Consider the following 27976-nt stretch of genomic DNA (forward strand, 5'->3'; position numbering starts at 1 on the left):
GTCAAAACTGATCTGTGTGGGCACACACACACACACACACACTGATAAAAACAGCCTTATTTCCTGTAAATGGAGAGGGGAGGAGCAACACTGAAAACCTGATCTCAGCTCATGAGAACAGGGAGGGAACCCTGAAAGTGAAAGTATCAGTCAACTCAGACTCCATTTTGAGCAACTCAACAGAACAGGGAGGACGACAAGTTGAATCTGAGGCGGGGTGAGTTTTAATCCAGCACACAAAGTCATGATGGCTGAATAAAATACAGTAGAACTGCTGTATATGTAAAGAAAACAATCACAGATTTAAAGAAATTGGAAGGCTGAGTGTTTTATTGTGTGTGTGTGTGTGTGTGTGTGTGTGAATTCCTGTTCTCGAAGCCTTGGGCATGACTCATCCCAAACAAACTTGTTCTCCTTTAATGCTGTGAGTTAACAGTCAGTGTTGCTGTTTTCCCTCTCAGACTGACTTCAGATCAGAAGATGAGTGATCGTGTGGAGGAAGAGGAGGACGGAGCAGAGTCTGTAGAGTCCGACTGTCTTTCTATGAAGAGTGACCGGTCCAAACATAAACCTCCAGACTTGAGTAATACACCTGGATACTCAGACACCATGTAAGAGAACTGCTACTAACTCATATATATGACTATAACAATCACAGTAGCCTGCAAGAGAACTGCACCGTAGTAAATAAACTGACGTTTCCACTGGTCGATGCTTTGTTGACACATGTCGACCATGTTTTAACGTCTCGGGGGTGAGCTGTAATGAAATACAGAAAACATGCTCCAGTGGCTGTGTTAACAATACTTTGAACGGCAGCTGCCGTTGTCATGTTCAGGCGTGTCTGCAAAATAAATACATCCTCATTCTGACAAGATGACGTTTTTCTAGAGTAAGCAGAAAACAGAATATATATATTTATGTTTTTTTTTTGCTATTTCTGGTGGAATGTAACTAATTACATTTACTCAAGTAATGTACTTAAATATAAATTTGAGGTACTGAGTATTTCCACTTCTTTAACTTTATACTTCTACTCCTCTACATTTTGAGGCAGATATTGTACTTTTTACTCCAGTACATTTAGCTGACAGCTTTAGATACTTTTCAGGTCAAATTTAACATGAAAAAATATGATCAATTGAAAACGATTTGCATGTTTATAAATCAGTCCACATAACAGTATATTAAGTAGTTCAAATGAACCCTACCTTGAGCTTGATGACAGTAAAATGCTGCTTACATAAATGTATCAAAAGTAATAATACAATATTTATATTTGGAATATATATAACAACCTGAGTGGGGACATTCTGGATAACAAGTACTTTTACTTTTGATACTTTAAGTCACTGGCGTAGCCAGAAAAAAGACATTGGGTGTGCACCAGCAATATTGGGTGTGCCAAATTTATTACACCTCCACAACCATTCAAAAGAATGTGTCTCTGGAATACAACATTATTAACACAACAACAACAACATATCCACACATTCTCTTCAGTAATAGTCAACAGTTAGTTCACAGCAGGTTTAAACATTCACTTGTGACGTGCTCTCAAATAAATCGATAATGCTAACAATACACCAGAAGACTTTAAAAAGATTTGGAAAAGACTCCTGGAAGACTATCAGCTCAAGTGTTTAGAGTTTTTAGTCCCAGCCTAGTCTCACACTGAGATTCTACAAAGGCTGTCAATCTTTCAGGGTCACTATGTTCAAGACTACAACTAGATTCTTTTAGCATTTTTAACCTACCATGCATTTTTTTCCTCATCATGCTCGTAAAAATTGACTAAATGGAGGAGAAGCAGCTTTTGGCTCCAGCTGCTCGAGTGTGTGCAGTGGTTTGTCTTGAAAAAAACAAAAACAATAAAAAGATGAATAGACGCCACAAAATGCCCCTCACAAAGCTGAAAAAGGGTTTCTGTTTTTCTGACATGAAAAGTTGACTATTTTACAGTAAACAAAATAGATATAAGGAAGAATAAAGGAAAGGAAAATTTATAAATGAATTCATGATATACATTTATGCCCTATTTAATTATGTGTTTAATTGAATATTTTTATATATCAGCTCTTTCAACTCTCATTCAGTTAATCATACATTAATTATCGATTATTTATTACTTATTTATGTATAGGCCTACATTTATTTATACATTTTTACTGGGTCTCCTTACTGTTCTCTTTACTAAGAAACAGCGCCCCCAAAATCCCACTTGTGGCCGTAATATATGACATCACTATATTTGTATTGAGGACTGAGCTTAATAACATTATTGTGATGTTCCTTTTTCCTGTGGAAGTGGTTTCACTGGCCGGTCTGGAACCGGGGACCTTTTCCCCGCTCATATATTGGTTGTTGATTGTGTTACATCACTGAGACTTGCGCCAAACCCAAGACTAGGAAAAGACTGATATGAAACAGAGCAGATTACTACCTTACACTTAACCATGGAGATGACGGGAGCGCCGTGACTCCAGTAAAACTCCTAGATTTACTAAAGACTTTCAGTTTTTAGTCTGGGACCGGGGAAATCGTTTGGTGTAAGCCCAGCATAACAAAAGAATAGGAAAAGCACACCGCAAAAACACAACACACACACACACAGACATTGCGTGCCCAATGAGATGAACATAGTGAAATATAACATTCATGCACTTACTCATGCAAGGAGCCATAACGTATCCACATTACGTGTGATCAAAAACACTATTTAATCATCTGAACACATTGGGCTTAGCAGCAGAGTAAAGGACACAACGATACTGCGCTCACCTGTGCGCAATGCGCAGCTCTGAATGTACAGGGCGAGATGGCGTGGCTTGGCCTTGAACGCATTTATTATTTCATCGGAGTCCAGTTTCTCCGCGAGCTCTTTCTCAAACATGAGCAACGAAATGCTGTTAAGTCTCTCTGTGAGCATTGTAGCTCTGCTGGTGGATTTAATCCTGTTCACAACCGAAAACAGGCGCTCCACAGAGCAACTTGTGACAGGCAGTGACAACAGAATACGCAGTAAACCGTTCATGTTGGGAAAAAACATCTTTGTCACATGAATCCAAGACTTCAATAAGGGACGGGAACTGATGTCCCCCGTCAACTTTACGCCTGATGAGTCGCCCAAACACAGTGAGTTCAGAGGCCTCCAAATGAAGTCCATAATGCCTGCACGGCGCGCGCAATGCGTCCAGCTGGCAAATTGCGTCAGACGCAGGCAGCAGGGAGGCAGCAGCCTTCATTATTCCATAAGAGTCACTCTGAAAACGGTTGTTCAGTTCGACCAGCTGTCTGTCAAGGATCATAATCCACAAGGAGCGCAAATCAGAATCACTCCTGATGGGTGCACACCTGCCCAGGTGTCGCAACGCATCATCTGAAGGCAATTTTTTTGGGTGTGCCAGCTGCCTCTGTGGGTGGCACCGGCACACCCTGGCACACCCGTGGCTACGCCAATGCTTTAAGTACATTTTGATGCTGATACTTTTGTACTTTTACTTTAGAAAGCAGGACTTTTACTTGTAGTGGAGTAATTTCACATTGTGGTATTAATACTTTTACTTAAATAAAGGATCTGAATACCTTTTCCACCACTATATTTATGTTGCGAAAAAAATGCTATTTTATTTGAATTTTGTGTGTCATGCAGATGTGACCGTTGTTTTCTAATAAACTTTAAAGATTTTGAATTTCATCTTTATTATCAGATAGATTTTGAATGTGCATGAATATATATGTTAATTTTAACCATATCATACCATACCAACATCAAAGGAGTTAAAAATTATAATTTCTCAAGAAATTAAAATGTTACTGGGGACCCTTTGAGTTTCTCAGGGACCAACTTAAATCACCACCTGTGGGTCCTGTGGGCTCACTACATTGTAAAACCTATCAACATCACTGCATTTTACTGGAGCGAGCGTTGTCTGTGTGGGGTTTTAAAAAGTTATCCACACTTGAGGCTCACTATGGCCTTGACTCACTACGACTTGATGATGATGCAGGAGAGACGTAGTTTGCTCGCTCTCTTTAACTGTCCTCACTGCCGCCTCTTTGCTTTCACTGCATGCACGCCTGTGTGTGTGGATGAGGAGAGGACGGAGATGTTGGTGTGAGCATAAATGACAACAAACGTGGCAGCTAACTCTCCACACAGTTTTTGTTTCCAGTCATTCAGCTAACATGCTGTAAAAACAATTGCTGTCTCAACCAGATGCTCTCAGGTACCGAAATCAGCCACTGATTGATTTAACGTCAATCGATAGTACCGACGTAATTCAGTCTGTACCCTGAAAAGAGTTCAGTACCAAACCCTATCAGTGATTCAAATGATATGACTGAAACTATTGATGTGTTTGCAGATTTCAGAACAGACACAGAGCAGAGTCTGTAGTTTCCGGCTGTCTCTCTATGAAGAGTGACTGGTCCAAAGATGAACCTCTGACCTTCAGTAATGAACCTGAACCCTCAGACACAAAGTAAGAACTGCTACTAACTCATTTTTATTACTCATTTTCAGTTTTGTCTGCCAATGTAATGTTTTTGTTAATTTTTGTATTTGTGAACCTTTTGTGACACAAAGATAAATCATTTGTTCCATCTTCCTCTTCATATCAGTGTCACTGTTCGTCACCTAGAAAACCTGTAATCCATTTTAGGAATAATACAAACTATTAAACCTCCGTCTGCAGTAACAGCAGCTATGTACTTAGAGCTTCCTTCTAATAAGAGAAATCATCAGTGATTCATGTGATATGACTGAAACTATTTTTGTTATTAAAGATTTCAGAACAGACACAGAGCAGAGTCTGTAGTGTCCAGCTGTCTGTCTATGAAGAGTGACCGGTCCAGACTTCAACCTCTGTACTTCAGTAATAAACCTGGACCCTCAGACACAAAGTAAGAGAACTTTCCTTCACACTGGTCGGAGAGAAGATGTTTAATTAAGGATGGAGATAAAATACTTTGCTGAAAGATTAATGTTCATGATGATGCACACCGATTAGTGCAGCAACTGTTTCAAACTAACATGGATCTTAGTCTGGATTTTAAAGACACAAAGTACTGATTTTATTTCTGTAACAAAACACACAGAAATTTCTTTTTTCAGAATGACCTTTCAAGAAAATGTTCATATTTTTTGACTGAATGCTGAAGTTTGTCAAAAACATTATTATTCAAAAGTTTTGGACTATTAATTAGTGGAACTTTGAGCTTAGATTCTCTTCACCATTTATTGTTCCTGAAGCTCCAGAACGAACATGAACATCCATGGGTTGTGCTGATGTAAATGTTATCAGCTGATTAACTACACACTAATGAATATTTGGACCACTTATATGTTGATAAAATTTGAAATATATGTATGTCTTATTTTAATAGTTTACAATAGAGACAGACAGAAACTGAATAACCCGTCTGGACTGTAGAATAAAAGAATCTGTTCATGGGAAATGCATCCCTCATATAAATATGGGAGCAAATAAAACCAAAACACTTGAAGGTCCACCAACAAGACCATCTCACAATGTTAACAAAAGAGTAGAAAATAATTAGTATATCGACCCTGTGATTCTGATCAGACCCCTTCCAACACTCTTCACCTAAGATTCATAAAATAATTGGGCTTTTTTTTGTTATACTGCTGATAAACAGAGAAACAAACCAAAAACATAACCTCCTTGTTGGAGGTATAAAATACTCAGTTCAAGTTACTGTTTTCAGAAGAGCACACATTTAAACCTGTTTTTGTAGCTACAATAGTTGAACATTTCCCATCTAGAAATGTTGAAGAAAATAAAGAAATGTGTTGACAGGAAGAGGAGTGATGAGGAGGAGCAGCTGTCCTGCTGTGCTTTGTGTCAGGACGTCCTGAAGGATCCCGTCTCTACCAGCTGTGGACACTGGTTCTGCAGACGCTGCATCAGCTCATACTGGGACCAGTCTGCTTCACCAGGAGACTCCTCCTGTCCCCAGTGTGGACAAAGATCCAGAACCAGTAAGACTGTCCCTCTGTCTGCTGATGTCTTCATGTCTCAAAACACAACTTGTTGTTTTAATACAGAGACATTTGTTGTGTCATACAACACAGGCTTTTAAGCTCATTATAAATATCTTTACTTATTCCTTAAATTTAATTTAACTGCATGTTGTTTCTGTTCCAGCAGACAGATCTGCTCTGTATCAGTTGTTCTGTGTTCTACTTTTTGAGAGAAAGTATATATTTGCTGTTTTTGTTTTATGATAGGGCCCTCTGTCTTTGCATGAACTAATCAGCATGCTGTTTATTCTCCCTCTGCTTAGATAATGTAAGTATTAAACAGCTTAAAGCATTAACATCACTGTTCTATCATAGACAGACATTTACCACAGACACAGAACAAGGTCCAGCTGTTAATGTTTCCTCCTTCTCTAACACACAAACACACTTCTTGTCCTGTAGATCGACTTGTTGAACAAGTGACCAAACATCCGTTGAGGAAAAGTGCACTGCCAACAGTATTTGAAGCTGCAGTGGAGCTCGAGTTAACTAGTCAGTTTCAGCACATTAAGGAGCTGAAAAATGTTCCTGCTGACATCAACATCAGCCCATTTAGATGTTAAACAGTTCTCTCACTTCAACAGCCTCTGCTAATAAAACATTGTCTGCTGTCAGTTTATAACCTACAGCTTTCAGCATGTTTGTTCACTTTGTCTCTTGCTGGTTTTACGTGCAACAGACTGAGATGATCTCCTCCCTCAAACCAAAGCCAAGTCTGTCTTTAAACTGACTGGATCAACATGTGTGTCTGTGTTCAAACCACAGAAAGCTCTCTGTGTTCAACTCTCAGTGCTTTTGGAGCTTCTAAGTGAATCTCTGTGGTTTGGAGTTTACGTTTCCTCCAGTGTCCCGGTTTGTACTTAAAGATATCAGCTTTAATATATGTATAACTGATTAAAAGCAAGCAGTAAAACATAAAATACAGCATTTCAGAGCCTTGTTAACTTATTGCTGTTTTAAACAAACCTTTCCTGTTGCTGCTGCTTCACAGAAAAGTTTTCCACTGACAAAAGCATGTGGAGCTGCTGAGGCTCAGCCTCCTGCTGTCAATCAAACATTTACACTGACACAGTCAGAGGCTGAGAGAAAAAGGAGCATTACTGATGTTCCCCCAGAAAACATCTTTTCTACTTCTTTATTAAACGAATGTATTTTTTTTAAACTCAAGAATTGATGATTGATTTATAACATTTTCTACTATATGTTCTTATTTTGATGTTTTTTCATATTGGTAATATAATTGGTAAAATATTACTACTTCTCATTGCTTTTCTCTTTCTTGCTTTGTCTATCTTGTTCCTCTTTTAGTGGCTGGTGGTCTGCAGGAGGTTTTAGATGAATATAAGATCAGTCTGAGGAGGAGATGTGAACGTGTGACTGAAGGAAGTAATGCAACAGGAAGTGGAACCCTCCTCAACAGGATCTACACTGAGCTCTACATCACAGAGAGACAGAGTGAAGAGGTTAATACCCAACATGAGGTGAGGCAGCTGGAGACGGCTTCCAAGAAGCTCCACGACGCTCCAATCAAGTGCCAGGACATCTTTAAAGCCTTACCTGACCAACAGGGACACATCAGAGTGGTTCTGACCAACGGCGTCGCTGGCGTTGGAAAAACCTTCTCCGTGCAGAAGTTCAGTCTGGACTGGGCAGAGGGTTTGGAGAACCAAGATGTCAGTGTGGTGATTCTGCTTTCCTTCAGGGAGCTGAACTTGATCAGAGATGAGCAGTACAGTCTTCTGGAGCTGCTCCATGTTTTCCATCCAACATTACAGAAGGTCCCAGCAGAGAAGCTCGCCGTCTGTAAGCTTCTGTTCATCTTTGACGGCCTGGATGAAAGCAGACTTTCTCTGGATTTCACCAACAAGGAGGTTGTGTCTGATGTCACACAGAAGTCATCGGTCAACGTGCTGCTGACAAACCTCATCGAGGGGAATCTGCTTCCCTCGGCTCTCGTCTGGATAACTTCCAGACCCGCGGCGGCCAATCAGATCCCTCCTAAACATGTCGACAGGGTGACAGAAGTACGAGGCTTCACTGACGCCCAGAAGGAGGAGTACTTCAGGAGGAGGGTCAGTGATGAAGAGCGCTCCAGCACAATCATCTCACACATCCAGACGTCCAGGAGCCTCCACATCATGTGTCTGATCCCAGTCTTCTGCTGGATCACTGCTACAGTTCTGGACCACATGTTGACTACAGAGCAGAGAGGAGAGCTGCCCAAGACCCTGACTGACCTGTACTCACACTTCCTGCTGGTTCAGACCAAGAAGAAGAAGCAGAAGTATGATGATGGACATGAGATGAGTCCACAGGAGCTGATGGAGGCTGACAGAGAAGTTCTTCTGAAGCTGGGGAGGCTGGCGTTTGAACAGCTGCAGAAAGGAAACATCATGTTCTACCAAGAAGACCTGGAGTGCTGTGGTCTGGATGTCACAGAGGCCTCGGTGTACTCAGGAGTTTGTACAGAGATCTTCAAAAGAGAGAGTGTGATCTTCCAGAAAACAGTCTACTGCTTCGTTCATCTGAGCGTTCAGGAGTTTCTGGCTGCAGTCTACATGTTCCACTGTTACACCAACAGGAACACAGAGGTACTGGAGGCTTTTCTGGGGAAAGACTTGGACAAGAAAAACAGTAACCCATCCCTAGATGTCTTCCTGAGGAGAGCCATGGAGAAATCCCTTCAAAGTAAAAATGGCCACCTGGACCTCTTTGTTCGTTTCCTTCATGGCCTCTCTCTGGAGTCCAACCAGAGACTGTTAGGAGGCCTGCTGGGTCAGACAGACAACAGTCCAGAAGTCATCCAGAGAGCCATCAACAACCTGAAGAAGATGAGGACTGAGAAGATCTCTCCTGACAGAAGCATCAACATCTTCCACTGTCTGACGGAGATGAATGACCTCTCAGTCCATCAGGAGATCCAAGAGTTCCTGAAGTTAGAGAACAGATCAGGGGAGATACTCTCTGAGATCCAGTGCTCAGCTCTGTCCTACATGCTGCAGATGTCAGAGGAGGTTCTGGATGAGTTGGACATGTACAAGTACAAGACATCAGATGAGGGAAAACAGAGACTGATTCCAGCTGTGAGGAACTGCAGGAAAGCTAAGTAAGTCCGGATGTGATCATCAACATTATACAGCAATGTCAAGCTGAAGCATCAGTGTTAGAGTAAAGATACACACTTTACACACATGCACAGTATAAAAGCTGCACACTATCAAAGTTTTCTTCAACTACCATTAAACCTGCATATTGAAAACATTCTACATTAAACTGCCAACGTCATCATCTCCTATCTGTCTCTGTTGGAGTGATGGAGGCTTCATACAAATCCAGCCCAGAAAACTAAAGAGTGTGTGCTGGAAATGTTTTCACACTCATCATTGAATCACAACACACAGCCTGTTTGACATCGTATACAGTGTCTGCATCATGTTTTTATAACGTCTCTATTTATTATTCTTTGTATAGACACACAGACATGTAATATTTGTCTTCTACTGGAAATTATGTCACTGAAGTTTTATTTTTCTCAACGTAGTTTCTATCAGTTATTTTTATCATATTTCTTCTCAGCAGTTTCTGAACTATGCCATCCTCCACTTAAAGGACAAAACATCCCTTTCTCTCTCCAAGAAAATCTACAACTTTACATTTAGTTCCCAACAATGAATTAATTTTCAGATTTTTTCCTGCATTAGAATTTAGATTGATTTAAATCATCAGGAATTCTCTCTCTCTCTCTCTCTCTCTCTCTCTCTCTCTCTCTCTCTCTCTCTCTCTCTCTCTCTCTCTCTCTCTCTCTCTCTCTCTCATTTAGAAACCACATTTGCACAGTGGTTTCTATTAAACTTGTCTCTGTCCCTGTTCAGACCTGCATTAACATGATTTCCTCAGAGAGCAGCTCATCACACAGTCAGCTGCTGGGACCTCCAGGTTCATTCTGCCAGTGAACCAGAGCTCCAGAGCTTCAGTTCACTGGTCACATTTTTAGCTCCAAAACATGAACTTCAGCCTGTTCAATCAGTCAAGAAATGATAATATTACAATCTTTAGAAGTAATTCTACTATAAATGCAACAGGATCCATTAAATTATTGAAATGGGAAATGAAAATTAAAAAAGACTAAATAATTGTTTATATTTAAAATGTTTTATTTTCTGTAATCACAGACTTTCTGGCTGTGGACTCTCTGAGACTCACTGTGAAGTCGTGGCCTCAGCTCTGAAGTCCAACCCCTCCCATCTGAGAGAGCTGGAGCTCGGCTGGAACGACCTGAAGGATTCAGGAGTGAAGCATCTGTGTGCTGGACTGGAGAGTCCAAACTGCAGACTGGAGACTCTGAGGTCAGTTCCTGTGTTGTGCTCACACACAGTGTACATCTGCTGAATTTGAATCATAATTGATGTTTCAGATTTATTTTGGTTAATTTGTTTTCTGAGTTTGCTCAGTTAGATTAAATCTGAGATGATGAGAACATGTATCTCACTTTACTCTGAACATCTGATCCAGTTCTAAAGAGGACTGAGGATGAAGCAGAGCTCACACTCACTCAGCTGTGTGTTGATGAGAAAAGCCTCAATCTGTGCTTTGAAATGAGACAATCTGAAGTGGGTGAATTTACCTCACTTATTATTTATTATATTAAGTCATATTCATTCATGTCTTCGTGTTTTTCATAATTTGACATGATTGTTCTGAATTAGGGGAAACAGAAAGAAGAGTAAGTAAGAGTTCATTTTTATTCCAACATGTCTGATGTTTTTTTTAATTCCATCATGTTGAGTTCAGGTGTTTTCAGGAGTTTCCATTTTCAGTTGAACTGTGGCAGAGCAGTGTTGACCTTCACATTTAAAACCTGAATATATGAAGAAAATTCCTATACTGGATCATTCACTCTGAACCTCTTAAATACTATACTTTACTTTACTTTTTTTAATCTTATATTTCACATCATAATCCTAAAAAATACATAAATACAATAAATGTATCATATCAACTCAGATTTCACGTGGAAAAATATCAGTATTTTCTTTTTCCAGCATTGCTATGAAGCTCTGTGATGCTTTGACTGACTAAATAGTTACCTAACTACCTAACCTAACCCTAAACCAAAGATACTTTGAATATATGACTCCACTATTCCTAAAATAAATATTGTAAAAGTGTGTGTGTGTGTGTGTGTGTGTGTGTGGTTCATATCTCTCTGACAGTTAGTCAGACTAGGCCTACACCTGGTCAGTAACACAATTCACTCTGGTTTAAAGTGCGCTACAAGGTTCGATTTTCCAATAATATTCCAATAGTTTCCAGCAAATATCAATGTTCAGTGTGTATGTGCTGGATGGTGTGCGAATACGGGCACTGCACTAGTCACAATAATGCTAGTAAGCTCAGTCCTCAATACAAATATAGTGATGTCATATATTTAGATGTTTCTTAGTAAAGAGAACAGTAAGGAGACCCAGTTAAAATGTATGAATAAATGTATACATAAATAAGTAAATAAAGAATGGATCAGTAATGTATGATTAAGTAAATGAAAGTTGATAGAGCTGATTAATATAATTATTCAGTTAAACAAATCATAATTAGATAGGACATAAATGTATATCATGAATTCATTTCTAAATGTTCCTTTCCTTTATTCTTGCTTATATCTATTTTTACAGTAAAATAGTCAAATTTTCATGTCAGAAAAACAGAAACCCCTTTTCCTCTTTGTGAGGGGCATTTTGTGGCGTCTTCTCTTCTTTTTGTTGTTGTTGCTTTTTTTTTTTTTTTTAAACAAGTCTGTTTATTAATTTTCAGAATAATCACACTACAACAAGATACTGTATAATACAGGTGCAAAACAAAACAATCACAATAAGGCTTATCGTCGATGTGAGTATCACAGGGCAGTAGCATGAGTAATTTGCACAGTCCAAAACAAAGATAAAAAATAATCTGTCTACTCCTTTAGAGGAAAGCATTACAAATAAGTAAAAATAAAAAGAGCAAACAAACAGACGTATGATAAATACATGGTTATTTCATTTGTCGATGGTTTACATACAGGGATAACATGCCTCCAATGCTTACCTCCCCTCTAAGAACACCATAAAAGACCTCCATATACTGTCAAAAATTTGGTATTTACCCTTTAACGTGAAGGTGAGTTTTTCCAGTGCCAGCGAATCTGATAGCCCTGCAAGCCAGACACTAATACTCGGTTTAGTAGTGGATTTCCATGCTTTAGCCATGGTGTATTTGGCTTGTAGCATGCAAAAAATAATCATAGTTTTATTCGCCTTGCTAAGGTTATGATTTATTGGAAAAATACCTAGGATACATAGTTGGGGGTCTATTATTAGTTTTATACCTGTAACCTGCAAAATCATATCCATCACCTCACTCCAAAAGGCCTGAATGAGTGGGCAGTCCCATAGGCAATGGTATAGAGTGCCCTCTCTACCACATTTATAACATGTGTCAGGGTTATTGGGGTTGAATTTATTTAGCTGAGATGGTGTTACATATATTCTCATTATCCACTTGTATTGAAGCAGTTTAAAATGGGTATTTATTGTTTGTGTTTGAGATTTTAAGCAAATATTCTGCCAGTCCTCAGTGGTAATTACTGAATTTAAATCCTCACACCATGCCAGTCTCTTTCTATCTGAGGAAACCTTTGATCCTTCCATGATTAATGCATAAAAGCTTGAAGTCAATCCCTTCTTAGGATGTTGATTTGTTGCTATTTCTTCTATAGGACTAAGTGTAGGTAAAGCTAAAGACTTCTGTAGCTTAAATATATAACTTCTTATCTGCAGGTATTTAAAAAAGTGGTTTGGTTGAATATCATATTTTTGTTTCAGGTCGACAAAGGACAAGAGAACGTTGTTGTCAAATAAATCTGCAATTTTACTAAGGCCTTTGTTTGCCCAAATTTTGAATCCCATATCTTTTTTCCCAGGTTTAAAATCACTGTTGCCCCAGATTGGTGTAAATTGAGATAATATTGGTATCTCATCTATATGTTTATGAACCTCGTACCATACCAGAATTGTGTTTTTAACAAAGGGATTATCTGTTAACGTCTTTAGTTCTTTTAATTTAGCCGAGTATAGATGTGACTTGAGTGGTAGAGGGGATGACATACTTCTTTCCATACTCATCTACGACTGAGGCGTTCCTTGTGAGAACCAACAAGAGGCAGTAGTGAGTTGGGCAGCCCAATAATACCATTGAAGATTTGGGAGTTTCAAGCCCCCTCTATCATAGGGGAGATAAAGCAGAGATAAGCGAAGTCTGGCCCGTCTGTTGTTCCAAATGAAATTACAGAACATGCTTTTCATCTTTGAAAAAAAATTAATAGGAGGACCGAGAGGAATGGAATGAAAGAGGTAAAGGAACTTTGGAAGAACATTCATTTTAAGTATGTTGATCCGCCCTATCATGGAGATTGGTAGTAGTGACCATCTATTGATAGATTCCGCAACTGACTCTATCACTGGGTTATAATTTGTCTCTACTAAATCATCAATTTTAGGAGTAATTTTAATACCAAGATATGTGAAGCTATCTCTAATCACCTTGAATGGAGTTTGAACAGGGGGTTTTATTCTATCTGAATGCTTAAGGTAAAGTATAGCAGATTTTGATTTGTTAATTTTGTAACCGGATAGCTTACTAAAAGAGCTAATGATATTGAACAAGTGACGCAGTGATTGTTCTAAATGGGATAAAAAAATTACAATATCATCCGCGAATAAATATATTTTGTTGTCAATCTCATTTATTTTAATGCCTGTGATATATTGATTACTCCTAATGGCGATAGCCAATGGCTCAATTGCCAAAACAAACAAGAGGGGTGAAAGAGGACAACCTTGGCGTGTGCCTCTAGAAAGATTAAAGGTTTGGATATAATATCATTTGTTAATACAGATGCTACCGAATTGTTGTATAAGACTTTAATCCAATCAGAGAAATAATGACCAAAGCCAAAACGTTCGAGTACTTTGTGGAGATATTGATGTTCGACGCGGTCGAACGTTTTTTCTGCGTCTAACGAGAGCACTGCTGTATCTGGATGTTCTGTCTTTGCATAAACAATATTGAGAACCCTGCGGACACTGTGGAAGGCCTGTCGTCCCCTAACAAACCCATTTTGGTCTGGATCAGAGAGAAAAGGCAGGTACCTCTCAAGCCTCCGTGCCAGTACTTTGGCAATTATTTTAGCATCAGAATTAATTAATGAAATCGGCCGATATGAGTCGCATTTTGTTGCTGGTTTTCCAGGCTTCGGTATCAAAATTATAAGTGCGTTGCACATGGATGGTGGAAGTTTGCCGGAATTGAAGCTTTCCACAAACATATCTAGCAGTGGAGAAAGTAGCTTGCTCTTGAAGATTTTGTAAATGTCAATAGGTAGCCCGTCTGGGCCAGGAGCCTTTCCCCCTTTCATTTTATCAATTGCTTCAGATAATTCAGCTGATGTGATGGGGGAATCTAAATCAGCTTTAGCTTCCTCACTAAGTGAGGGGAGTGTCAACTGATCAAAAAAATCTTGAAATGATTCATTAGTCATTAAACACTCCGATGAGTATAACTGTGTGTAAAATGATTCAAAAAGTGTATTAATTATTTGAGGGTCTGACGTTTTATCTCCAGTAGCAGTGTCAATCTCTGTGATAGTTCTTGCATTTTGTTCTGTTTTTAAGCAAGTAGTTTCCCCGCCTTCTCTCCCTGATCATAATAGGTCTGCTTAAGTCTAATTAATCCTGCCAGGGCTTTATTAGTGGATAATTTATTGTACTTCGCTTTTAGGATTGCTAATTTCTGTTGTTTTTCTCTGCTATTGTCAGAAGTTACTTCCAACTCAAGTTCCTTTATATCTCTTTCCAGCTCCAACATCTCAAGATATTGTTTATTCGATTTATTTCTTGTGTATCCCATCATTTGACCTCTAATAAAAGCTTTGAAAGCCTCCCACCTTACTGAGGCAGATGTTTCTGTTGTATTTAACTCAAAATAGTCATCAATATTTTGTCCAACATATTCAAGGAATTTTGAGTTATGTAACCACTGTGGCCTTAAGCGCCAAAGTCTTTTCCCTTTGACAGCTGTTGTAGCTGTGTAATTTAGCAGAAGTAAAGAATGATCGGAAATGAGAATAGACTTATATATACACTCATTGACGTCTGGAGCAAGAGATTTGGACACGAGAAAGTAATCTATGCGACTGTATGTATTATGTGTTGCTGAATGGCAAGAGTACTCTTTCTTTGTAGGATTTTTAACTCTCCAAATATCAATTAGGTTAAGCTCCTGCATAAATTGGAGAATTATCTTCCTGCTTCTTGAATGGGTTAGGTCTATGCCTGAAGAGCGGTCCAGTTTTGGGTCAAGGGCGCAGTTAAAGTCACCCCCGATTATTATGACACCCTGAAGAGAAGAAATTTGCAAAAATATATTACTATAAAAGTTTGGGTCGTCATTATTAGGACCATATAGGTTCACAAGATTCAAGTCTTGGTTTACTAATGAAGCTTGTATAATAATATATCTGCCCGCTGGATCCAAAACTGTCTTTTGGATACGAAGAGGAACAGACTTGTGGACAAGTACTGCAATTCCTCTGGCATAAGTTGAAAAAGAGCATGTGATTACTTGACCTGGCCATCTCCTCTTTAAGCGATTTGTTTCATTAGAAAGCAAATGTGTCTCTTGTAGGAAAACTATCTTGGGATTATATTGCTTGATCCTATTCAAAACTTGCTTGACTTTAACTAATTTCCTTAATCCTCTAACATTCCAAGAAAGTAACTGAATGTCTAAATTCCTATTCATTAATAAATACTGTGATTATGACACGGCCCTGATAATACCGTTTTGCCAAAATTGTGAAAAAAGGCACCTTACATTTCAAAAACAAGAACTTTACAACATTCATTATAACACAGAACTCTTAGCCCTTCCCGCCCCCTGTGATCAAGTCACACCGAAGCCCACCCCACTTGTACCGATCCGGTTAAACTCACTGATCCTTCGAAAGGAGCAAGAGAGAAAAGGGAGAAAAGAAAAACAAAAAACAAAGAACGTACTACCTAAACTTTATAGGTCAAGTGCTCCGCTCCCCGTGAGGGTTAATCATGTCGACCAATAACCTCAAAATAAATGCACAAGTGTAAGCCACCTAATCAAATTCACCTGTATACACTGTATACAGGATAAACAACACTGTGGCAATGTTCATAACTGTCCCTCTTAAGACGTGATGTGTTTAGCATTCTGTTTTAGCATACATAATGTTGACAGTTGTTTACCCCTCTTGCTGCTGACGAACACGTTGAATAAACGCTTCAACCTCTTCTGGTGTGTTGAACTGGTGCCGGGTGCCTTGATGAAAGATCTTCATCTTTGCGGGAAATATAAGCCCGAAGTCCATGTGCAGCTCCCGGAGTTTCAGCTTCACGTCGTTGTATTGACGGCGTTGTTTCTGTACCTCCACTGACAAGTCTGGAAAAAACATGACATGGTGCTCCCGATACATCACTTTTCCTTTTTTCCGAGCTGCTCTCATTACTCGGACTTTGTCTTGATAGTTAAGAAACTTCATGATGAGAGTGCGCGGGGGTCCGCTCGGGTCTTGTCGGCCGGGCAGCCGGTGGGCACGTTCAATGACCACGGGTCCCGGAAACGTGCCCGGTCCAACGATTTCGGGCAGCCAGGTTTGGAGGAAAGAGACCGCGTCTCCCCCCTCAGTTTTCTCGGGCAAGCCGATCAGCCGTAGGTTCGATCTTCGGTGTCTGTTTTCGAGGTTGTCAAGTTTTAGTGTAAGCTCGTGCACTTTCTTTTGAAGGGACTTTTCCTTGCTAGTTAGCCCTGATATGAAGTCTTCAGCTTTGCTAATGCGGGACTCTGCCGCGGTTAGCCTCTCAGAAAAAACACCAATTGCTTCTTTTATCTCTTGGTTAGAAGAGACGACTTCGCGCAGTTGAGTAGAAAAGTCAGCTCTCATTAAACGAATGGCAGCTAAAATATTAGCACCGTCGTCTTGGTGAGCCGCGTTAGCATCGTCCAAATCCTCCTCATCACTCACCGAGGTGTGGTACATGCTAGCGTCGTCGTCTTCGTCGCCACCCGATGCCGTTTTAACCTGGTTATTTTTTTTCTTTCTTGGCATTTTTTGTTCAAAATAGTAAAGGGAAGCTCTTTCAGAACTAACCGAGTTGGTTGAGGGTCAACTTGGCAAAATGGAAGTGTAAAACAGGGACACGGGATCGGAGCTCGGAAACCTGCTGCTGCTCAGGCAGACGCCATAACCGGAAGCCTGTTGTTGCTTTTTTAAACACAAACCACTGAGTCACACACTAGAGCAGCTGGAGCCAAAAGCTGCTTCTCCTCCATTCAGTCAGTTTTTACTAAGAGCATGATGGGAAAAAACTGCTAAAAGAATCTAGTTGTAGTCTTGTAAATAGTTTCCCTGCTAGACTGACAGTCTGTCTAAAATCTCAGTGTGAGACTAAAAACTCTAAACACTTGTCTTTAGATGTGAGCAGGTGTGAGCTGGTCGTTTTCCAGGAGTCTTTTCCAAATCTTTTCAAAGTCTTCTGATGTATAGGGAGCCTTAAACTGTCAGATAATAACTATTCAGTATTTTCTTTTTCCAGCATTGTTATGAAGCTATCTGACTGAATAGTTTAAACTGAAGATACCTTGAATGTATGACTCCACTATTCCTAAAAGAAATATCGTAAATATCTTTTGTTTCCATTTTCCCAAAATTCATGTCAAGTTCTCAGGGGATTTCACTTTACTTCTGCCCAAACTTGATAAAGACCTTGACCATCTACAGGGTTAAACGTGATCAACTCAAACGCTTCTTCTTTCTTCTATCTAGTTATTAAGTTAGTCAGTTAAGCCATTAAGGTTGAAAACCTTGACAAGAGAAAAAGAAAACAAACACAAAATACTGCAATTAGTCAAACTGCCTTCCATCAAATATACACACAAATATAAAATTACCATTAAACCTTACATTAATTTCAATAGGCCAACATTACTCCAAATAACATTGAGCCTCATTCACGAACCGTTCTTAAGAACAAATTTGTTCTTAAGTCCTACTTACGAAGATTTTACGAAGATTGTAGCATTCATGAATTTTTTTCTTATCCAGGATTTTTTTTACGTAAGAACAAATCCTACGAACACTCAGGAGTACTCTTAATCACATTTCAGTGCTGACATGCTGGCATGGTTGTGTTGTCTTCTTTTGTTAAGTTCAATAAAATACATTACAGTGAAATTTCCGTCATATTTATGTATTTATTTATTAATTTCATTTTTTTTTCATTTTTCATTTTAATTAAATTAAATGTGCCAACACTTTAACATGAATCAAGTAAATTGGAAATCATGCCGTCAATTAGTGATACCACACATTCAAGGACAGTTTGATTTCACAGAAGTGTGATTGACTTGGAGTTACTGTACATTGTGTTGTTTAAGTGTTCCCTTTATTTTTTTGAGCAGTGAACATACAGTCATAGAAAAAATTATTAGAACATCGTTTTCTTCAATTTCTTGTTCATTTTAATGCATCCACTGCACGCGTAACTGCCTCCCAGGCCTCCTTTTTGTTTGTGTTGGTGCAACCTGCACTAAGGCTGCTAAATATAATTTTCTTCCTCCGAGTGATCTCCTGCAGCAGAACTTCTAGTTCTGAACTGCAAAAGTTTTTTTTTCTCTTTACCTGTGCTCCAACGGATTTACGCTTTGCTTTAGGCATTCTGTTGCTGTTTCCTCTGTGAGGCGTCTACACACGGCCCTGCAGTCCTTTTTATGGGCCCTTTTATGGGCATTAATGGGAGGTTACCTATGCTAATCCTATGTTAATTAGACTCACCTGGCATTCATCAATTTAAGAACACGGCTGCAAACATTTCAGCGGCTTAATAACACGTTGATGAATCTGACGTAGGGTCTTCTTAGAAATCTTCTTAAAAAGGACTTAAGAAAGAATCTAAGAAGATTCTTAAGAAGATATTGGTGAATGAGGCCCATTGTTTTACCGTACTACTGCTATCTATGCCAGAAGTGAATTTAGAAATGTAGAAATGAACTACAATAGCATTTTACCATCAAATATGCATTCAACTAGCAACAAATACAAGCTAAAACCATTTCTCCACCAGTAGCATCTCTGGAAATGACCAGCAAGCAAAGTCCCTCCAGAAATCAGCTTCTGTCTCTAAAAGCAGCAACAAGGCTTCTCAGCCTGTCTTTTTCATAATATAAGTCTCTGTCCACTTCTTTGGATCAACAGAACATTAATTCTGACATATTTGTCATGTTTGGAAACTTTGGTATCTACCTACTATACAAAGTAGGTGATGTATATTTTCTCTCTCTTGAATGATGAATACTATATCAGATGAAATACAGCAAGTTAGTCTGAATGTAAGAGAAGGTTGTTGTTCTAATAATTTGACGTTAGAAGTAATGTGAAGGTGAAATGTGATGAAGAAATGCTGTTAGAGCAGCACGTTATGAGGGACCACACAAACAGTGGAGAGCAGAACATTTGATGGTTCATTTAATCTGTTTTAAATATCTGATACAACAGTTAGAAAAGGAACACTTTAACTGTGGAGTGCTCCCAGTTTGGTTTGATATATTCCAGCTCTGTGTCACACCTCTTTATTACATCATGGCTGTCTCTGTCTGCAGATCCATTCCATTAATCTGGTTGTTATTTTTACTACATTTTCTATTAACAAATCCAAATTCTTCAGCCTTTTTTTCCAGAGCTGACTGTTCATATCAAATAATACCTACACACTATATGCTATATGAATGTACATAAAAAAGCTGTTAAAACATATAACCACTAGCTTTACAAGACATTGATTTAACTTTTTATTTTGTAACTATTCCGACCTTTAGTCCCTCTGACATGTTTGTAATTGCAGAGCTCACACTCAGTCAGCTGTGTGTTGATGAGAATAGCCTCAATCTGTGCTTTGAAATGAGAGAATATGAAGTGGGTGAATTTACCTCAATTATTATTAATTTGATAAAGTCTTTTTTAAAAGAAAAGGCCAAGTATTTTTCATAACATGAGATAAATGTTGTGAATAAGGGGAAACAGAAAATAAAGAAAGTAACAACAGTTCATTTTGAATCCATCATGTCTGATTTGATGGAGTCAATGGAGTTTCCATTTTTCTAAAGCTTCCTCTTTTAATTAATATGTTTCATCAACAATGGAACCTAATTCATTTATAAACATTACATTTCATAACATTCATAAAGTTGTGCATTTAATTTTGTTAATTTTTTTTTTCTAGTCCTAAAAATGAATAAAAAGCCACATGTTTCTTAAATAAACTGTATAAATGTCCACTGCTAGTTGTTAAAGTAAACTCACGTTCATAATTTTTGTTAATGGTCACATCTGTATTCAGAGGATACTCTGAACTAATGTTTGATTTAAATTGATGAAGTAATTTTAATATATTTTAAAAAATAATGTTGTATCATGAACATTGATCCTTCAGAACACACACAGCTGTTTAAAGGATCAATATAGTATTGATCCTCTAATGACAGACCTGACAGAGAGCAGCAGCATGTTATTAATCTGTGTTGACATGAATAGTTTTATGAATGTTGTGGTGATATTTGGATGATGTCTGTAGAAGGCTGACATCATGATGATCCACAATAACACAATTACAGTCACTCTACTCATTTTAGAGAAAAGCTCATTGATGATGACTCAGTAATGTTGAGCTGCACATTAAAACATGAACACATCTGATGGGTTATAAATCTATTTTTATCTGCATCATTTATTCTTCATTCAGATTGAGTTGCTGCAGGTTGTCAGAGATCAGCTGTGCTTCTCTGGCCTCAGCCCTGAAGTCCAACCCCTCCCATCTGAGAGAGCTGCAGCTGGATGGAAACGAGCTGCAGGATCCAGGAGTGAAGCTGCTGTGTGATTTTCTGCAGAGTCCAAACTGCAGACTGGAGACTCTGGGGTCAGACACCATTTTTACTTCTGTGCTGAGATAAATATGATGTGAAAGTTGTGTCGACATTAGGCTGATATTATACTGATCCACACTGAGGATCTGAATGCTAAAGTCTGTTTTCTTCTTCAGTGGTTTAGTCCGTTAACTGTGGCAGAGCAGTGTTGAGCTGCACATTTAAAACCTGAATATAAGAAGAAAAATCCTCCACTGGATCATTCACTCTGATTTTCATATTTTATTTAACATCATAATCATACAAAAATACATAAATATAATACATGTATCAAATGATCTCTCTTTAAACTGTCAGATAATAACTAGTTTATATCCAGTATTTTCTTTTTCCAGCATTGTTATGAAGCTATCTGACTGAATAGTTTAAACTGAAGATACCTTGAATGTATGACTCCACTATTCCTAAAAGAAATATCGTAAATATCTTTTGTTTCCATTTTCCCAAAGTTCATTGTCAAGTTCTCAGGGGATTTCACTTTACTTCTGCCAAAACTTGATAAAGGCCTTGACCATCTACAGGGTTAAACGTAATCAACTCAAACGCTTCTTCTTTCTTCTATCTAGTTATTAAGTTAGTCAGTTAAGCCATAAAGGTTGAAAACCTTGACAAGAGGAAAAGAAAACAAACACAAAATACTGCAATTAGTCAAACTGCCTTCCATCAAATATACACACAAATATAAAATTCCCATTAAACCTTACATTAATTTCAATAGGCCAAGATTACTCCAAATAACATTGAGCCTCATTCACGAACCGTTCTTGAGAACAAATTTGTTCTGAAGTCCTACTTACGAAGATTTTACGAAGATTGTGGCATTCATGAATTTTTTTCTTATCCAGGATTTTTCTTAGGTAAGAACAAATCCTACGAACACTCAGGAGTACTCTTAATCACATTTCAGTGCTGACATGTTGGCATGGTTGTGTTGTCTTCTTTTGTTAAGTTCAATAAAATACATTACAGTGACATTTCCGTCATATTTATGTATTTATTTATTCATTTCATTTTTTTTTAATTGTTCAGTTTAATTAAATTAAATGTGCCAACGCTTTTACATGAATCAAGTAAATTGAAATCATGCCGTCAATTAGTGATACCACACATTCAAGGACAGTTTGATTTCACAGAAGTGTGATTGACTTGGAGTTACTGTACATTGTGTTGTTTAAGTGTTGCCTTTATTTTTTTTGAGCAGTGAATATACAGTCATAGAAAAAATTATTAGAACATCGTTTTCTTCAATTTCTTGTTCATTTTAATGCATCCACTGCACGCGTAACTGCCTCCCAGGCCTCCTTTTTGTTTGTGTTGGTGCATCCTGCACTAAGGCTGCTAAATATAATTTTCTTCCTCCGAGTGATCTCCTGCAGCAGAACTTCTAGTTCTTAACTGCTAAAGTTTTTTTTTCTTTTTAACTGTGCTCCAATGGATTTACGCTTTGCTTGAGGCATTCTGTTGCTGTTTCCTCTGTGAGGCGTCTACACACGGCCCTGCACTCCTTTTTATGGGTCCTTTTATGGGCATTAATGGGCGGTTACCTATGCTAATCCTATATTAATTAGACTCACCTGGCATTCATCAATTTAAGAACACGGCTGCGAACATTTCAGTGGAAAAGGAACACTTTAACTGTGGAGTGCTCCCAGTTTGGTTTGATATATTCCAGCTCTGTGTCACACCTCTTTATTACATCATGGCTGTCTCTGTCTGCAGATCCATTCCATTAATCTGGTTGATATTTTTACTAGATTTTCTATTAACTAATCCAAATTCTTCACCCTTTTTTTCAGAGCTGACTGTTCATATCAAATAATACCTACACACTATATGCTATATGAATCTACATACAAAAAGCTGTTAAAACGTCAAACCACCAGCTTTTCAAGATATTTAAGATATATTTCAAGATATAACTTTTATTTTTTTAATCCTGTTTATTCCGACCTTTAGTCCCTCTGACATGTTTGTAATTGCAGAGCTCACACTCAGTCAGCTGTGTGTTGATGAGAATAGCCTCAATCTGTGCTTTGAAATGAGAGAATATGAAGTGGGTGAATTTACCTCAATTATTATTTATTTGATAAAGTCTTTTTTTAAAGAAAAGGCCAAGTATTTTTCATAACATGAGATAAATGTTGTGTATAAGGGGAAACAGAAAATAAAGAAAGTAACAACAGTTCATTTTGAATCCATCATGTCTGATTTGATGGAGTCAATGGAGTTTCCATTTTTCTAAAGCTTCCTCTTTTAATTAATGTTTCATCAACAATGGAACCTAATTAATTTATAAACATTACATTTCATAATATTCATAAAGTTGTACATTTAATTTTGTTCATTTGTTTTTTTTCTTGTCCTAAAAATGAATAAAAAGCCACATGTTTCTTAAATAAACTGTATAAAATGTCCACTGCTAGTTGTTAAAGTAAACTCATGTTCATAATTTTTGTTAATGGTCACATCTGTATTCAGAGGATACTCTGAACTAATGTTTGATTTAAATTGATAAAGTAATTTTAATATACACTACCGGTCAAAAGTTTAAGAACACACCAACTTTTCCAGAATTTAATTGAAAATTATGCAGTTTAATGTCTCAGTGTACTTTGAAATGAATGCACATTTGCAACATTTAAAATTCTTTATTGAGCATGATAGTGTTTTGAAAGTAAAAAAAAGATTTAAAATCACATTTTATGTTGGACTAAAGGACGAAAAAAAGACACAAAATGACCAAAAAAAGACACAAAATGACAAAAAAAGACACCAAAAGACACAAAATGACTAAAAAAAAAGACACAAAATGACCAAAAAAAGACACAAAATGACTTACAAAGACATGAAAAGAATTCAAAAATGGACAAAATAGCCCAAGACTCCATAGAGTTAAGTTGTTAACCCACTTGTTGTTCCCTGAAAAAGGCCTACTTGTATAATTCTGAAATGTACATTATCTTTCAGTTTTGGTTCAGCTTACCTTTTTTTATTTACCTCTGGCAGTTCACCACTTACCTTTGTACCCTTTCAAGCTGTTCATTTGACTTGAACTGCTTGAATTTCAATAAAAAAATGGAAAAATTTGGCTGTTCTAAAACTTTTGACCGGTAGTGTATTTTCAAAAATAATGTTGTATCATGAACATTGATCCTTCAGAACACACACAGCTGTTTAAAGGATCAATATAGTATTGATCCTCTAATGACAGACCTGACTGAGAGCAGCAGCATGTTATTAATTTGTGTTGACATGAATAGTTTTATGAATGTTGTGGTGATATTTGGATGATGTCTGTAGAAGGCTGACATCATGATGATCCACAATAACACAATTACAGTCACTCTACTCATTTTAGAGAAAAGCTCATTGATTATGACTCAGTAATGTTGAGCTGCACATTAAAACATGAACACATCTGATGGGTTATAAATCTATTTTTATCTGCATCATTTATTCTTTATTCAGATTGTGGGGCTGCAGTTTGTCAGAGATCAGCTGTGCTTCTCTGGCCTCAGCCCTGAAGTCCAACCCCTCCCATCTGAGAGAGCTGCAGCTGTTTGGAAACAAGCTGAATGATTCAGACATGAAGCTGCTGTGTGATCTGGTTGCGAGTCCACACTGCAGACTGGAGAGTCTGGGGTCAGTAGAGGGTTTCAGCAGTATTGTACTGAACACAGTTAGTATCAGAGAAAGATCCAGTATTTCCTGTAAACCTCCGACCTTCTCAGTGAAGCTGTGAGAGGAGAATGGTGACAGAAACACAGAGAGAGAACAGTCAGCCAATCAGATCAGCCAGAAGCTTGTTGTGATCATGTCTCCAGGAAATAAATGTGTATTACTGCTGACAGCATCACAAGTTTGTTTCGTCCAGATATTTTTATATTCATAATATTTAAGAGTTGATGATATCAAGTGTGACTGAGACTCTGGTTTTTAACAGCTTTGAACTCAAACAGCATATCTCTCTGTTTCTGCAGTAATGATGCGTTCAGGGCTCTCTGTTTATTTCGACTGTGTACTTCAGTGAAATCTGCAGAGTCAACAGACTTGTTGCTGATGAAGGGAGTCTCTGATTTATCTCTTCTGTTGTCTGTCTTCTTCTCTCATCAGCTGGTAGTGATCTCCAGTAAAGTCCAGTCCAGCATGGTCCCTGTGTTCCTCTGATGTGACAGAGTATCATCAGAGGATGTGGACTGCTCTGCTGCTGCTCTGTCCTTCTCTCTGCAGACACACTGAGACTCCTCCACCTCCGTCTGTTGTTTCATTCATTCATATAATCTGAACTCAGAGTTCCTCTGCACATTAGTTCTCGTCATGACAACGTGACTCTACATCAACACATTTAGATGCATGTTTCTGCTTTGTGTTCTGTTACAGCTCCACCCTGTGGAATAAAGGGGAATTGTAGTTCATTTCCTCTGATGTGTAAATAACCAAAGAAGTTGATCTTACCTTATTACTACCAATATCAGCCGTTTCTCATATTATGACAGATGAATATTTGCTTGTTGTAGAAGTTAAAACCTTTAAGGCTTCACTAAAGTTTTTCAAATGATAACTAACAGATTATGGTTAATGTACTTGTCCTGTTACCAGACAAGAATTCATAACTCTCGAGTCTTGAAAGAGTTTCCAAATTCTTCAAAATCTAAAATCTCTGTAAATATTTACTAAGAGAATATTTTTGTCTTGCTTTAAATTGTATTTTTTAGGAAAAAGTGGCTCATTACAGTTGTTATCCATTTATTGTCAACTCTGTCAGATTTCTACAAAAAAATAATTTAATGGGGTATAAACATAGTTAGTTCTCACTTCCTGCTCCTAAAAACACAGCTAAGCTTTATGATATGTGATAAAAATCATTAATATTGCTATCAGGTTTGTCCCACCCTTATAAATCAATGCTCAGTAAGATGCATAGTTTAAAAGTGTGTAATGTGTTTAGCTTGAGGAGAAAAATCGACTCACTATAATTTAGTGCCATTTGATTTGAAACTTAAAAAAAAAAAAATCCTTTTTCACAGTTTAAGACTTTTTCCCTTTATCGAGTCTTTGGCATTAAGGCTTTATTAATTTATTCAGACTCGGCTCCAGCAGCGCCACCTAGTAGTCTAGTCGTAATTTCTTGAACCCAGAAATGTTGAGTACCCTAAAGTTTTATTGCAGAAATGTCATCTGTAGGCCTAATGGATGGAATTCAACTTGGTTGCTAAAAGTTGCACTTTGGGCAATTTGCATAATTAGCATAATAATCCATTAAAGTCAAGACACCACAGGTGATTAGTGTAAAAAAAATTTAATAGATATCACCATGAAACTTTCTCAGTTGATTACTTATGTTAAGATGAGAAAAAAAGTGTATTGCATGTTTTTTGTATTTTAATGTTTACATGTGCAAATGAGGCCATATCTCATCAAATATGCGCTCATTTGCATACAGACAAAATCAGATCGTTTGATAAAGTCATGCTCACAAAAAATCCTTTTTCACAGTTTAATTCAGACTTTTTCACCCTTTATCGAGTCTTTGGCATTAAGGCTTTATTAATTTATTCAGACTCGGCTCCAGCAGCGCCACCTAGAGGCTCAGCAGCAGACTGCAGACATTTGTTCACTGTCCCTTTAAGACTGAGTTAATAAAGTTATATATAACGTTATATAGATATTTTTAAAAGGACGTTTAGCGGTTTGGTCTCATAACTTTGACCCTTTCACTGTATTTTCACTTAATGACAGTTTATTTGAATGTTTTGTTCATTAAATGTCTTGTTCAGTGTTTGGTTGGACTAACAGACACTCCAAGGAGTCACTGATCAGTTTTCTGAGGTCAGTAAGATAAGGTTTGTTTTTATTTTTTGCTAGCCCAATCTAACATCCCAGTTAATGCTCCAGTTAATGCTAACATGAATTAGTCATGTTGAGGTGTAGAGAGGCTGTAGTCAGTGATCAGATCCCTCTCCTCCTCCACACTCCAAATATGGTCTGCTTCCTGTATCGGAAACAAGATGGCGCCGAGTGTAACACTGAACTCGATGCTTTTAAAAAAAATTATTATTATATTTTAATTTTTTATTTATATCAAAAAGCAATGCAATGCACAGTTACAAGAAGAAACAAGTTACAGAAAGATAAACAATGCAAAAAATAAAATAGAAGTAAATAATATTTTAAAAAGAATAGAATAGAAGAATAATTAAATGGAAAAGAACGAAACAAATTAATAAATAAAACAATAAACAGACGCAAGATTACATGTTAAAGACATTAAACGCAGTGCATATGTTGGCAGTCTTCACAGCTTTTATGTTTTGTAGACAGGAGAGAGTTGAGATATACTGTTCAAACTCTGACTTAAACAAAAAGAAATTTGTTTTTTTTTACTTGAAAACTTACAATTGTGTATGTGGTATTTGGCAAAAAGAAAAAATAAATTCATAAGAAAATATGCATCATCATCCTTCTTTTTGTGGTCAAAACAGCCAAATGCTGAACTCGATGCTTCCAGCGGGCCACAAACCAACGGGTGACGTCACGGTCACTACGTCCATTATTCATATACAGTCTATGGTTCCAGATGATAGAAAGGCAGCAGTAACTCTCATAACCACTCGTTACAACCAAGGTGTGCAGAAGACCACCTCTGAACACACAACACGTCCAACCTTGAGCTAGATGAGCTCCAGCAGCAGAAGACCACACCGCCACTTTATTAAAATGTTTCCAGGTTTTTCATGTGCAAATACACCAGGTGTATGTTTTTCGAGGAAACTTTGCAGTCTATTTGTGTTACAGTGCAGTACGACAGTGGTGTTAACAAGCAATTTCAAATAAATCCATTTGTCAGTATCATGTTTTATCAGAAGTTAAGTTTATTAACATATTTCA

At 37.8% G+C, this 27976-nt stretch overlaps 1 protein-coding gene across 1 annotated transcript; it reads left to right on the forward strand.

Moving 5' to 3' along the window:
- The first annotated feature begins 181 nt into the window (after nt 1–181).
- LOC131961726 (NLR family CARD domain-containing protein 3-like) lies at nt 182–27927 on the forward strand. The gene is made up of 10 exons (XM_059326580.1): nt 182–217; nt 462–611; nt 4368–4484; nt 4789–4905; nt 5823–6004; nt 7355–9152; nt 10219–10392; nt 20908–21081; nt 24557–24730; nt 25202–27927. Exons 2-10 carry the CDS (start codon nt 481–483, stop codon nt 25206–25208), a joined length of 2874 nt encoding a protein of 957 aa, XP_059182563.1. The 5' UTR covers nt 182–217; nt 462–480; the 3' UTR covers nt 25209–27927.
- Nucleotides 27928–27976: the final 49 nt, after the last annotated feature.

This window comes from Centropristis striata, chromosome 23 (genome assembly GCF_030273125.1).
Source record: "Centropristis striata isolate RG_2023a ecotype Rhode Island chromosome 23, C.striata_1.0, whole genome shotgun sequence".
Taxonomy (NCBI): Eukaryota; Metazoa; Chordata; class Actinopteri; order Perciformes; family Serranidae; genus Centropristis; species Centropristis striata.